This window comes from Dreissena polymorpha, chromosome 5 (genome assembly GCF_020536995.1).
Source record: "Dreissena polymorpha isolate Duluth1 chromosome 5, UMN_Dpol_1.0, whole genome shotgun sequence".
In the NCBI taxonomy this organism is placed as follows: domain Eukaryota; kingdom Metazoa; phylum Mollusca; class Bivalvia; order Myida; family Dreissenidae; genus Dreissena; species Dreissena polymorpha.
This window is the reverse complement of record NC_068359.1, coordinates 102,332,927-102,347,921: the sequence shown is the minus strand read 5'-3', so window position 1 is coordinate 102,347,921 and position 14,995 is coordinate 102,332,927. Positions and strand designations below refer to the sequence as shown.

The window sequence follows — 14,995 nt, the reverse complement described above, 5'->3', positions numbered from 1 at the left end:
GCTGGAGCCTGTAGGGGACATATATTGCTTGGCCATTTTTTTTTGTTAATACATGCATTGAAAGGTTTCTGCTAAATTTGCAAATGATTCCACAGTAAGTTTTTCACAAGATAACATCACTTTGTATGTACATGTACGTATATTTTGTTTTAAGCTGATGACAGAGTTAAAATACCGGTAATCATGTGCCTATTCTTTTGCTTGCAAATACAATATTGTGAAGTGTTTTTTACTGCCATATATTACCATGTACTTGTTCATGTTTTTAATGAATATACTTACATCATTTACATGCTTCTGCTAGTGGCTAAGCCCAGAAAGTAGATGATTGACAGATAAAGTATAGCCCATACAATAACTGAATCATTGACATGCATAAACAAAAGAAATATGGATGATATAACAATATAATGTTTCCAGAATTCCCTCCTATGCATATAGCAACTTAGTATTTGCTGTGTAGGCTGTTGCTTATGAAAGGCCAAATAATTTTAAATTGACAAACTAGTTTGCCAGTGAGTAGACAAACTAGTTTGCCAGTGAGTAGCTATGACATATATCAATCGCAAACAATTTGGTTCTGCTTCTACTCAATTATTGATAAGCCTCGTATCCTGTGAAAAGGGGGTTAAATGCATGTGCCTTAAGGTGTCTTCCCATATTAGCCTGTGCAGTCCACACAGGCTGATAAAGCATAACCCTTTCCGGTTAAACTGGTTTTTATGCTAAGAGCAGACTTTCTTTAAACGAAAAAAATATCATTAAAGCGGAAAGTGTTGTGCCTGATAAGCCTGTGGGAATGGAACAGACTAATCTGGGACGACGCTTTACGCACATACATTAAACCCCTTTTTCACAGAGCATAGCCCAAATTTATTCCACGCATCACAATGTTTGGATGAATTGTTAACTAAGGCTATACTATAATCAATTTTGTAAGTCAAATAATTTAACTACATTTAAACAATGCAAACAAATCTACTCTTTAAGATAAAGAGGGTGACCTTAGGTTTACCATATCAGCACAAATATTTAACAATTTTGTTATGCATTAAAATATCTGTAAATTGAAATAATATATTTAAACAAAATAAACAACTGAACACTTACATTTTCATACAGAAATGCTTATTTCACCAAAAGAAAGTAACCATGTAGTTTCTTTAAAAAGATGTTAAAATAACAAAACAAATATTTATTGACAACCTTATGATATTAGGGAAGCCTGAAGATTATGCGACTGCTGCATCCAGAGTGGAAACTCAACATGCTACGAAGCTTCAGCAGATGTGTCCAGCAAGTCACCAGACTCACTGGTAGCTCCTTTGTGTTGATTATCATGACGATGGTATTGGTGGTAGTTAACTCTTTTAGTGCTGGAACAGAATGTGGCGTCTCATCAGGATCCAAACTGTTTGCTATTCTGATAGTATGCTTTAAAAAAATTAAAGAAAATGCTTATTTTAGCAATTCAGCAGACAACATTTTAACAGACGACAATCTTCCCAGCATGCAAATGGTTAACCCTTTACCTCTTAGATACATATTTTTATCATTTGTAGTCCCACAGAAAGTTAAATTTAGTTAAAGACCTTTGTTACTATTAAATTCAAGTTTTAAAGGCTTCATTTTGAACCCTTATATACTGATGAGCAGCAAACAGCATAAAACCTGAACAGACTGCGAGTTACTCACAGGTTGTTCTGGTTATACCCCCACATACGAAGTTTAGGGGGGTATATAGGAGTGAGCTTGTCGGTCGATCAGTCTGTCAGTCGGTCGGTGTGTATTCAGTGTCCGCTCTCTAATTCAAGTACTTTTCATCCGATCTTCACCAAACTTGGTCAGATGTTGTATCTAGATGATGTTTAGGTCAAGTTCGAATATGGGTCATGTCGGGTTACAAACTAGGTCACGGGGTCACTTAGTGCGTTTTAAACATTGAGCATGTTGTCCGCTCTCTAATTCAAGTACTTTTCATCTGATCTTCACCAAACTTGGTCAGATGTTGTATCTAGATGATGTCTAGGTCAAGTTCAAATATGGGTCATGTCGGGTTAAAAACAAGGTCACTGGGTCACTTAGTGCGTTTTAAGTATTGATCATATTGTCCGCTCTTTAATTCAAGTGTGTTTTAAACATTGCACATGGTGTCTATTCTCTCATTCAGGTTGTTAACATCCTATCTTCACCACAGTTGGTCAGAAGTTGTATCTAGATGATGTGTAGGTCATGTTCGAACATGGGCCATGCCGGGTCAAAAACTAGGTCACGGGGTCACTTAGTGCATTTTAAAAACTGTTTTTGTGAAGACAACATGCACACTATTATGTGTCAATGCGACATGTGGCGGTAATCATCACGTCTGTGACAAAGCTCTAGTTTTATTCTGGTTGCAAAATACTTTTTTTGCTTCTTTGTAGGAAAGGCTTAATGTGGTTGTGGTGATGGTGATAATATTGATGATGATATGGTAGTGGTGGTGATTACGATGATTATCATGATGGTGATTGTGATAATTGATTTTGGTGTAATAGTGGTGGCAGTGGTGGCTGTGGCGAGGATGATTTTAGTTATATGCAATTTTAGTGATGTATTAGAGGAAATTTAAAAGACAAGTTAGGTCTTTGGAATAATGGCTTTAATCTACATGAGTTCCTGTCATGCTTCACATAATATTGTGCAAGGCAGACTTTACATATAAAAATAATGTCTATGACACACATGACACATTATTGACCTTGGTTACAAACCACTAATTGTTGGCAGTGTTTGGAAGAAGCCAGCACATTTGTTTCATATTTGACTCTGTGAAAAGGGGATTAAATGCTTTTGCGTAAAATGTCTGCACAGGCTTATCAGGGATGACACCCTTCACATAAACTGGATTTTATCCTATTACCAGATGAAAATCGATAGTATAACAACGATCGTATAAACTTTACCTTTATACTATCGCTATTTTTAGACCATGGTTTTCCGATCTCTATCTTAGAACACTATATGTTTCAATGTGACGTCATAGCAAATGATGACGTTGAAGTAAACAAACACTTTGGAGTCAACTTGGAAAACCAGCGCTGTTTATTTGAATTTTAGAGTATTTTTTACTCTTTTTGAACGATAAACAACCACAAAATAATAGGATAAATAGAATATTATGTGAGTTTTGGATAAAGATCAAGTTTATCATGCTTGGCACGAACCATGTTAGCGCTCGGCAAGCCTCTCCTACATCGGTTCTAAGCCTCGCATGATAAACTTGATCTTTAGCCAAAACTCACATAAAACTCTCTATTTTACTTAAAAGAGGCGTTCTTTAAACAAGAACATCATGCAGATTGCATAAGCTAATCTGGCATGACACTTTATGGACATGCAGTAAACCTCCTTTTCACAGAGGGTTTCTCAAATGAATTCCTTTCAGTTCAAGAGCGTCAGATCGTGAATGCTTCGAGACATATCCTTGAGTGGGAGAAGACGCTAGAAATGACAGAGCGGGTGTACCTCTACACAATGCTTCCAGAACAGTTGTCAGACAGAAGGATGGCATTTCCAAACATCTCACAGATATTCACGGACATTGATGTTCACAGGCTATGTTTCAATCCATGTAAGTCCATCAGCTATGTTTCAATCCATGTAAGTTCATCAGCTATGTTTCAATTCATGTAAGTTCATCAGCTATATTTCAATTCATGTAAGTTCATCAGCTATATTTCAATTCATGTAAGTTCATCAGCTATGTTTCAATTCATGTAAGTTCATAGGCTATGATTCAATTCATGTAAGTTCATAGGCTATGTTTCAATTCAAGGAAGTTCATCAGCTATGTTTCAATCCATGTAAGTTCATCAGCTATGTTTCAATCCATGTAAGTTCATAGGCTATGTTTCAATCCATGTAAGTTCATAGGCTATGTTTCAATTCATGTAAGTTCATAGGCTATGTTTCAATTCATGTAAGTTCATCAGCTATGTTTCAATTTATGTAAGTGCACAGGCTGTTTCAATTCATGTAAGTGCACAGGCTATGTTTCAATTCATGTAAGTGCACAGGCTGTTTCAATTCATGTAAGTTCATCAGCTATGTTTCAATTCATGTAAGTGCACAGGCTGTTTCAATTCATGTAAGTTCATCAGCTATGTTTCAATCCATGTAAGTTCAAAGGCTATGTTTCAATCCATGTAATTTCATAGGCTATATTTCAATTCATGTAAGTTCATTGGCTATGTTTCAATCCATGTAAGTTCATAGGCTATGTTTCAATCCATGTAAGTTCATAGGCTATGTTTCAATCCATGTAAGTTCATCAGCTATGTTTCAATCCATGTAAGTTCATCAGCTATGTTTCAATTCATGTAAGTTCATCAGCTATGTTTCAATCCATGTAAGTTCATAGGCTATGTTTCAATCCATGTAAGTTCATCAGCTTTGTTTCAATCCATGTAAGTTCATCAGCTATGTTTCAATTCATGTAAGTGCACAGGCTATGTTTCAATTCATGTAAGTTCATAGGCTATGTTTCAATTCATGTAAGTGCACAGGCTATGTTTCAATTCATGTAAGTGCACAGGCTGTTCCAATTTATGTCAGTTCATAGACTATGTTTCAATCCATGTAAGTGCACAGGCTATGTTTCAATTCATGTAAGTGCACAGGCTATGTTTCAATTCATGTAAGTGCACAGGCTGTTTCAATTCACGTAAGTTCATAGGCTATGTTTCAATCCATGTAAGTTCATTGGCTATGTTTCAATTCATGTAAGTGCACAGGCTATGTTTCAATTCATGTAAGTTCATAGGCTATGTTTCAATTCATGTAAGTGCGCAGGCTATGTTTCAATTCATGTAAGTGCACAGGCTATGTTTCAATTCATGTAAATTAATTTGCTTTTTTTTAATTCATGTAAGTGCACAGGCTATGTTTCAATTCATGTTAGTTTTCAGGCTGTTCCAATTTATGTAAGTTCATAGACTATGTTTCAATTCATGTTAGTGCACAGGCTATGTTGCAATTCATGTAATTTCAAAGGCTATGTTTCAATTAATGTAAGCTCATTGGCTATGTTTCAATTCATGTAAATAGAGTTGTATTATGTTTTCTAAGCTCTCCATTAACTTGACACATACACAAAAACTTCATAAGGAAATCTTTACAAAGAAATATGCGTTGAAATAGGTTTAAAAAAGCTTTTGGTACATATTAATTGTAAAAGAAGATACATAGTAAATTTTATTTCATTAAGCAGGATATTAATCCTTCCAGTGCTGGAACCAAATTTTAAAGGCCTTTGCAAACAGTTTGGATCCAGATGAGACGCCACAAAATGTGGCATCTCATCAGGATCAAAACTGTTTGGCAGTCTGAAAGTATTCTTTGATTTTTTTTAAAAAGAAAATGATAACTTTAGAAATTCAGCAGACGATATTTTAGCAGACGACAAATTTCCCAGCATGCAAAGGGTTAATACTATCAGATAGACTTGTGTTGAACTTTCATTTGGTTGTTGGTCCTCAATCAGTGCTTGTAACAGACCACATTCAGTGTAATTAAATTGTTTTTAGGAAAAAAAGATCATCTGATTTGAGTAGCACTTTTTTGTTTTTACAATCTATTTGGTGGATCCGGATATCAATCACATCTATATCTAGAGGAGTACTCCCAACATCTGTTATTATGTGATTGATATATCTGTTGAGCACTGTTTATGGTAACTATACTTAATATTTTTCTTATATATTTCAATTATCCAAAATCGAATAAAATTCAAATAAAATAAATGCATCATTTTGCGCATAGCCCCATTACCATACCTTTTCTGAAAGAACTTTCTTAACTGAATTATTTTAAACAATAAAAAAATGTCATGTATGCTGTATGCATTAAAGAACTTGACACAATCATGCCGAACAATACAACAACTAGTGTTTAAACCATAACAACCTATCTTCAATTGATGCGCTTTGTTTTATTTCCTGAGTACAGGTCCACATGAACCTTTTTTAGTAGATTGTAACCTTATGGTTCCTGTTTCAGCGGAGCTTCTGGACATAATGCAAACACAGGATGAATATGGTAAGGGCAGCTCATCGAAGGTCAGGTTCCGGGTGCCCGTACATTTTGTAGACATTCCTGGCATCAAACCGTCGCAGCCCCTGACCTTTGACCTCAAGTACTCGGACAGAAATAATGTGTGGACCTATGTGGCACTCATCTCATCAAAGGTTTGTGAAATGCCTCACTTTTTATGAGCTTACCTGAGCTGCATTTTACTTCATACAGTTACAAGTGTTTGTGCCTATAATCTGTTAATTAATTAAATGATGGTGGGAAATTTGTAACCTAGGCTAAATGATTAATGTATTGTTTATGCCCCCAGAACATTGGTGCTTGGGGAACATTTAAATTGCACCGTCCGTTAGTCAGTAAGTTAGTCCTTCCGTCCGGATTAGTTTCCGCTCAATAAGTCAAGCAATTGTCATCAGATCTTCACCAAACATCATGAAAATTTGGAAGGCAATAGCATCTAGGTAAAGTCCGATAATCGGCAAAATTGACCCAGATACTTTTGAAATACGGCCCTTGAATCATTATAAAATTAGGTTTTGAGCTCACCTGAGCACAAAATGCTCATGGTGAGTATTTGTGATCGCCTTATGCCCGTCGTGCGTCGTCTGTCGTTCGTCGTCAACATTTTGCCTAGTGAACACACTAGAGGCAACATTTATTGTCTGATCTTCATGACTGACTAATGGGGTTATTTACCCTCTGGACTTCGGTTAAAAACCATTGCCCGAGCACACTGCTTAACATAGAACTCTGCATAAAAAAGCCGAAAACGGCCATAAAATGGACAGCCCGATTTTACTGGGCTGTACCGTTGGTATAAATATAAAACATTGCAGTGTTGGTGCAGTGCCTTAATAAAAATCTTTTGGTTTAAAAATATCTAACATTTATAAGAAGCGTTAAAAAGACGCAGTGCTTTACATGGATGGGCCTAACGCTGTTTAAAAAGCGGCGTTTTTATTGGTTGATGTACTTTTAAAAAGCTGGCGCGGATTGGCCGAAATTTATTCAGAGCTTTTGCCCATTGATACCTCGACTGAGTTAAAAACTGGGTCATGCTGGGTCAAAAACTAGGTCACTAGGTCAAAAAAAAGAAAAACCTTGTGAACACTGTAGAAATCACATTTGATGCCCAATCATCATGTAACTTTGTCAAACTGTTTGTCTAAATGATATGTTGGATGAGTTCAAAAATGGTTCTGGTCCGTTTAAAAACATGGCCGCCAGGGGGCGGGGCAGTATTCCTTATATGGCTATAGAGAAACCTTGTGAACGCTCTAGAAGTCACAATTTTTGCCCAATCATCATGAAACTTAGTCAAAACATTGATTTTATAGATATCTCGGATGATTTCGAAAATGGTCCAGATCAGTATAAAAACATGGCCGCCAGGGGGAGGGGCAGTTTTCCTTATATGGCTTTAGTAAAACCTTTGTTAACACTCTAGAGGCCACATTTATTGTCCAATCTTCATGAAATTAGGTCAGAAGATTAGTCTCAATGATATCTAGGATGAGTTCGAAAATGGTTACTTTTGCTTGAAAAACATGACTGCCAAGGGGCGGGGCATTTTTCCTTATATGGCTATATATGGCTATAGTAAAACCTTCATGAAATTTGGTAATACAATAAGTCTCAATGATATCTTTGATGAGTTGGAAAATGGTTACGTTTGCCTGAAAAACATGGCTGCCAAGGGGCGGGGCATTTTTCCTAATATGGCTATAGTAAAATCTTGTTAACACTCTAGAGACCACAATTATTGTCCGATCTTCATGAAACTTTGTCAGAAGATTCATCCCAATAATATAGTGGATGATTAAAAAAATGATGCTGGTTGGTTTAAAAACATGGCTGCCAGGGGGCGGGGCATTTTTCCTAATATGGCTATAGTAAAACTTTGTTAACACTCTAGAGGCCACATTTACATGAAATTTGGTCAGACCATTTGTTTACTGGATACGACAGTTGAGTTTGAAAATGGTTTGGATCGGTAAAAAAAACATGATCGCCAGGGGGGTGGTCTTTTCGCCTATATTTAAATAGTAAAAGAGCTTGTGAACACTCTAGAAGTCACATTTTTTGGCTAATCATCATGAAATTTTGTCAAAACGTAAGTTATATGGATGTATCGGACGAGTTTGAAAATGGTCTTGATCAATGGAAAAACATGGCCACCAGGGTCAGTTTTCTTTATATGTATTGTAACGCCTGCCTTGTAATTGTTTACTTTGTTTTTATTCTTACATTAATGATTCTTTAAATTACAATTTTTAACAACTTTCAAATTCATTAATGATAGTAAATAACTTATAAATTCTTTAATGAAAGATCAGGTATAAATTCATTGTGTGATAATTCTTAGGAAATGAAATAAATGCTTTAAACTCTCTGTAAGTGTGGATCATGCAGATAGTTTACATCATGGGCAGTGCTGCATCTCTTTTGACCAATGCTTATCTTTACCTGGATACTAAGAATAGCAATGCTCTCATTTGATTGGATGTTTACCTTGGTTATCAGAATCAGGGAACTAGCACATTGTTGGCCTATCCCATAAGAACTAATCACTTGAAAAATCTGAGTATTCAAGTGACAGACTCATATTTCAACATAAACATGTATAGACCCCTGGCTCTAAGGTGAAAGAGTTAGTCCACTAATTGAAAGTTTGGGGTTAATGAATTACTAATCTGCCAGGCCTGTTTAGTGTAGCAACTGTTAGTTTTATCTTGGAGGTGAGTTTAATGTTCTAAGTTGAAATTTCACCAAGTAAAAGTGACTTAGTCTTATTTTTCTCTAAATGAATTAATGACTGTGTTTCACTAACTGGGAATGTTAAGTTAGTGGAGTTAGTTTAGTTCTTTTAACTAAGTGCGATTATTAATTAAATGATAACTACATGTAAGGCAAAGTGACTTAGTTTTTTTTTCTCTTAGTGAAAATATTGAGTCAGTGATTTAATAAAGAACATGACTTAGTGAATTTATGCAACAACAAGTTAGTGTTTTTAATAAGTGATTAGTGAACATGGTGAATTCATTAAATGACAGATCTCATGCAGCTACCGGTAGTCTTTTAATTAAAGTGACTTACAAATGTAGTGTGTTGTGATTAAGGCAAGTTATAATTGATTAATCAAAGCCGAAGAAATGGATTTAAACTGTTTGTTTTCTTTAAGTGTCTTACATTAGACTTAAGTGAATTATACAATGAAAGCGAGTTCTTAATTATTTGTTTTGTGAAAGTGAAGTTTTTGAGTAAATTCAGTTATAGTGATCATGGGTGTTTGTTTATCCTTGTGCTTTATACAGGCATTTGCCTCATACAGAACACAAACTGTTGACCAAGTTTAGACATGAAAAAGTATGATTGTTTTCGAAACCTTGTTTTAACTATGATTAACTTTTGAAAGTTTATGAACTGTTTTTCTGTATTAATTGTTTGTATTGTTTGCATTATTGCTTAAGTATAAATGATGAATGTTTGGAAAGAATAAAAATAGTTTAGTTACATAGAGAATACTAGGTTAGCGTTGAATACAGAGAAGTTTATGTTGCGAGGCTTAGAACGCCGGAAGCGCGAGCCTTGGCGAGCGCTTTCGGTGTTTGAGCCGAGCAACATAAACTTCTCTGTATTCAACGCTAATCCTAGTATTCTATTTATCCCATTTGATTTTTTCAACGTGACATTTAACAAAAATAGATCTAATAACCTTACTAATAATTTTAATTCAGTCATAAAAGCGCTTAAAATCTAACAAATGTAACCATGCGTAGTGATATACATGTATTTGTTCTGGTACGCAAAATAGTCTTTAAAAAAATCACACAAACTGTAAAACAAGTAAAAATATCACCATATGCCTACATTTAATTTTACGCAGTATGCGAATTTTAACACATTACGACCGCGAAAAGAAGATTTTACTTGACTATAAATCATTTTATTTTCGAAAGAAAATGATCAAAATCCAATATGGCGGCGATTGCTCCTGACAAAATGCTGTCGATGTCAACATACATGTACACCATCGACGACCTAGTTCTGGCTACCATAACTTTAAATGTTGCTTTTTATGATTTTTGACTGGCGCGACTTTGTACAGGTCTGTCAATAGTCTAAATAAACTGCACGCTGAAGTTTCTTTAGCTATCGAAGACCTTGACAATTTTGACGAGTAAACAGACAATTGCAGCGACTGACACTTTATTTGACAAAATATAATACAGGGCAATACGTTTTCCGACTTCGGACGACGAATTTAAGGACGCGCAGAACGTGTTTTTTATATAATGTTATGGGTATGCCGTGTGTGATCCGATGCATCAATGGCGCCCATGACATGGGCCATATTAAAACATTTCCCCGAGAACAGGGAACGACAAAAGTACAAACAAAAATCAAAACACGTAAGAACTAGTATCTTACCTTTAATTATCCTTTAAAATCCATTTAATAATCCATTTAACTCAATAATTGACGATTTTGCATCCAGGGTCTTCAATAATTATTTTAGCATAGTTAAATAAAGACCCTCATGCCATTCTATCACTTTATTCAAATGAGTTTATGAACGCGATAAACTTTCTTCTTCGTCACACGCTACGTCATGTACTCTACATTACTGCTGTTCAAATGAACCGGAGCAGTTTATCTAATAATAGCCGTTGGTAAACTCGGTTGCATTTGCAGATTTCTGCATACAAACATAATTATGTTTAAACTTGCACAATGTTTTATTTATCTATGGTAAATGCCCTTATTGTACGAGAAAATAATTTAATATATAAATACACAAAGAATGGAAAACATTCCAGTACACAACAGATAAATGAGTAGAAAATACCCGTGTACAAAATGGGTTGTTCCCGATTCCAGTGTGGTGCTATTTTTACCATCTTATACTTTACACAGCTCTATGCCTTACGTGAATTAAAAAGGAAAGCAGATTATTCATGAACTGTGCGATATGTGTATGGCTTGTTGTACATTCTTAATATTTAAGTTAAATGTCAAAAGTATATGCTTTGGTTATAAACAATGCACATTACACGAAATAAGGAAAATGTGATCAATTGACAATTCAGATATGTCGACATACAGTACATGTAGAAAACATGTGATATAAGTCGCGTTTAAAATAAATCGTCCAAAAAAATGGGGAAAATGAAGCAATAAGTATGTCAATTTATGACGCCATCAATCAGCTGATTCATTATACGGATGGCGAAAAATTATGTCATATGACTAGATTTAAAGGTTGAAGGTCGTATAATTTTGAGCTTAAGTTTTGTCGACTTTGTTTCTTATGAAAAATTATTCAGTGGTAAAGTAAATATAAATAAAAAATAACAAAACAAAAATCGTGTAATTTTATATTTTATTTCAACATTTCTTTTGGTGAATATGTCATATATATTTTTTTCTGCAAAATTTGCACATTTTCTTCTTATGGGTGACCTTATAATTCGATCAATGAACCAAACAATATCGACCTAATTTTAGCGCATATCGCATGACGTCATTTAAAAAGTAGTCCGTGCACGCGACAGGTATATTCCACAGTGTTGAATACAAGAAAGTATATTCCACAACGTGTTATACCGTCAATGTCGCGGTGAAAATGGGATAAATATTAATAATTAAAATTGTTGACTTCATTTTAATTTGATAGCCGGCATGACATGTGAAGCGCTTCAGTACATTGTATAAAATGAAAACATTTCAACAGTTTAGAAGACACATTTATCGCCCAATCTTCATGAAATTTGGACATATCTTTAAAGAGTTCAAAAATGGTTCAGGGGTCATATTCAAGAAGCATCTTGAGTTAAATTTTATTTATTTTATTTACTTAAGTGTTATATGGTACATTTAACTAACATCATTATGCCAATGTTATTTTAAGAATACCAAAAAACATGTGTTTCCTTATTTATTAAAAAAATACAAAGAATTTTTGAACTTAAGTGAAATTATTAAAAAAGATGACTTAAGATGTTTCTGGAATACCACCCCTGGTCTGTTAAAAAAAAACATGGCCACCAGGGGGCCATGTGTTGTTCATACTTCATGAAACTTTGTTATAACATTTGTTCCATTGATATCCTGGGCTGCAAAGAACATGTCATTTCTATTTATCAGGTGAGCGACTTTGGGCCTTTCAGGCCCTCTTGTTCTCATTTCCGCTTAAAAATGTCAAGCAATTGTCATCAAATCATCTCCAAACATCATGAAAATTTGTAAGGCAATAGCATCTAGGTCAAGTTTGATAATCGGCCAAGTTGACCCGGACACTCTTGAGTTACAGCCCTTGAATCATTATTAAATTGTGTTTTTTCTCTTTTGCGCTCAATAACTTAAACAATTGTCATTAGATCTTCACTAAACTTCATGAAAATGTGTAAGGCCATAACATCTAGGTCAAGTTTGATTATTGGCCAAGTTGACCTAGACACTTTCAAGTTACGGCCCTTGAATCATCGTAAAATTGGGTATTTTCTCGTAACCCCTCAATAACTTGAGCAAATGTCATAGGATCTTCGCCACACTTCGTGAAAATGTGTTAAGTCATAAGATCTAAGACATGTTCGATAATCAGCAAAATTGACTCAGACACTCCTGAGTTACGGCTCTTGAATCATAAAAAAATTGAGTTTTTTCTTGTTTCCGCTCAATAACTCCAGCATTATCATAGGATCTTCACCAAACTTCATAAAAATGTGTAAGGCAATGAAATCTATGTTATGTTTGATAATCAGCCATATTTATCCTGGCACTTCTAAGTTATGGCCCTTGAATCATAAAAATATTGCGTTTTGGCTGGAAAAATGCTGATAACTTTTATGTTGCTTCAGATGTACATGTAACCTTCATCATTGGTATGCATGTGTATATGGACAAGGCATTACCATACGCACACAAATTTGGATCCCTTTGACCTTGACCTTGGACTTAGGGCCCGCTTTTAGGTTTCAAAATCTGCGTTTAGGTTTCGAAAAAGGTTTTAGGTTTAAGTTTTTTGGGGGCATATGTCTTCTGATGGAGACAACTCTTGTTTTCTTTTGTGTATTTAAGTGATGAATTTGATTCAAGGCACTTAAATTAAATGGGCCATACCTGGGAAAACTGGGCTTAATACATGTGGGCAATGAGTTTTTCCAGATTTACAACCCAAAGTGAATGTAAACTAGTCTTGCTCTGGGAAAACTGGGCTTTATACATGTCCGTAAAGGGTCTTTCCAGATTAGCCGGTGCAGTCTGCACTGGGCTTTATACATGTCCGTAGAGGGTCTTTCCAGATTAGCCTGTGCAGTCTGCACTGGGCTTTATACATGTCCGTAAAGGGTCTTTCCAGATTAGCCTGTGCAGTCTGCACTGGGCTTTATACATGTCCGTAAAGGGTCTTTCCAGATTAGCCTGTGCAGTCTGCACTGGGCTTTATACATGTCCGTAAAGGGTCTTTCCAGATTAGCCTGTGCAGTCTGCACAAGCTTACCTAGGAAAACACTTTCCACCAAAAATAGATTAATGCTAAGTAGAAACTTCATTAAAACAAAAAATACCATTCAGCGGGCACTTGATGCATATGCATTAAACCCAGAGGAATTCTCATATATGTCTGTGCATAATATAACCAATAGTAAATATATTTATTTTTGTGCCTTAGTTACTGCTTCCATCGTATGAGAAATTCATGGTGCAAGCGTCTGGAGACAGCTATCAGTTCTCTCGCAGGCATTTAGAGGTCCTTTTGTACCGTCTGCTGCAAACGTACACCTCGCTGTGTGCCGTGTACAGTACAACATGGGGAGGAGTGGCATTAACAAAGGACAATACAGGCAATGACATGAAACATTCCATTGCCCACAAGGACAAGGAGAATTTACAGGTGCATTTATAGATCGACTATTCACATATTAGTGCATGCTATACTACTCAAACAATTGTCTGTTATGCTCTTTGTCAGGTAAACGTGCAACCTATACATTATATATTTAGCACAATGATGCCCATTTTTGTACTTAGACGTTTTGTGGAGGTTAAGGTGCAACATATCCCTATCACTGTTTCAACTACAGGTATTGATGCATGCCATTGAAACTTAACCCTTTGCATGCTGGGAAATTTGTTATCCCACGCCATAGGCGGAGGGATATTGTTTTGGCGTTGTCCGTCTTTCCGTCCTTCCGTCCCTCCATCTGGCACTTTTGTGTCCGGAGCTATATCTTGGAAGTGCTTTGGCAGATTTCATTGAAACTTGGTATGAGTATATATATGGATAAGAGGATGATGCACACCCAATGGCATTGTACTCCATCCATTAATAACCGAGTTATGGCCCTTTGTATCTTGAAGAAATGCTTTTTTCAGTGTCAAATATAATACTTTTGTGTCCAGAAGCATATTGGCGGGGGATATCAATTCAACAAATTTGCTTGTTGTCTGCTAAAATGTCGTCTGCTGCATTTCTAAATTAGCATTTTCTTTGATTTTTTTCAAAGATACTATCAGAATAGCAAACAGTTTGGATCCTGATTAGACGCCAGGTTTTGTGGCGTCTCATCTGGTTCCAAACTGTTTGCAAAAGCCTTCAAAATTTGGTTCTAGCACTGAAAGAGTTAACTCATGAGGGTAGCATATAGTAGTCACTCTGTGTGTGTGTCAGTGTGAACATTCATGTCTTTGCTTTAAGCTTGCCATTTATTGATGGATTTTGAAATAACATACCACAAAATTTATGTTATCCATCGTAAGATGACATGTGACATCTATCACATGTCTCCTTACCTCATAAGTCAAGGTCACACTTAGATGTCAATGTCAAATTGACCCTGAAAATTTCTGTCTTTAATATTACGGTAGTTTGCCATTTATTTATGGATTTTGGAATAACTTGGAACAAAGTCAAACAATCATA

The 14,995-nt window shown here is 35.6% G+C and overlaps 1 protein-coding gene across 1 annotated transcript in view; it reads left to right on the top strand.

The window, feature by feature from the left end:
- LOC127831518 (uncharacterized) overlaps window positions 1-14,995 on the top strand; it is a 164,474-nt gene that overhangs the window by 61,249 nt on the left and 88,230 nt on the right. Inside the window, exons 29-32 of the mRNA XM_052356502.1 lie at window positions 1,220-1,316; window positions 3,428-3,613; window positions 6,040-6,227; window positions 13,745-13,966. Coding sequence (XP_052212462.1) covers window positions 1,220-1,316; window positions 3,428-3,613; window positions 6,040-6,227; window positions 13,745-13,966 — 693 coding nt within the window. The remainder of the gene's footprint in view (window positions 1-1,219; window positions 1,317-3,427; window positions 3,614-6,039; window positions 6,228-13,744; window positions 13,967-14,995) is intronic.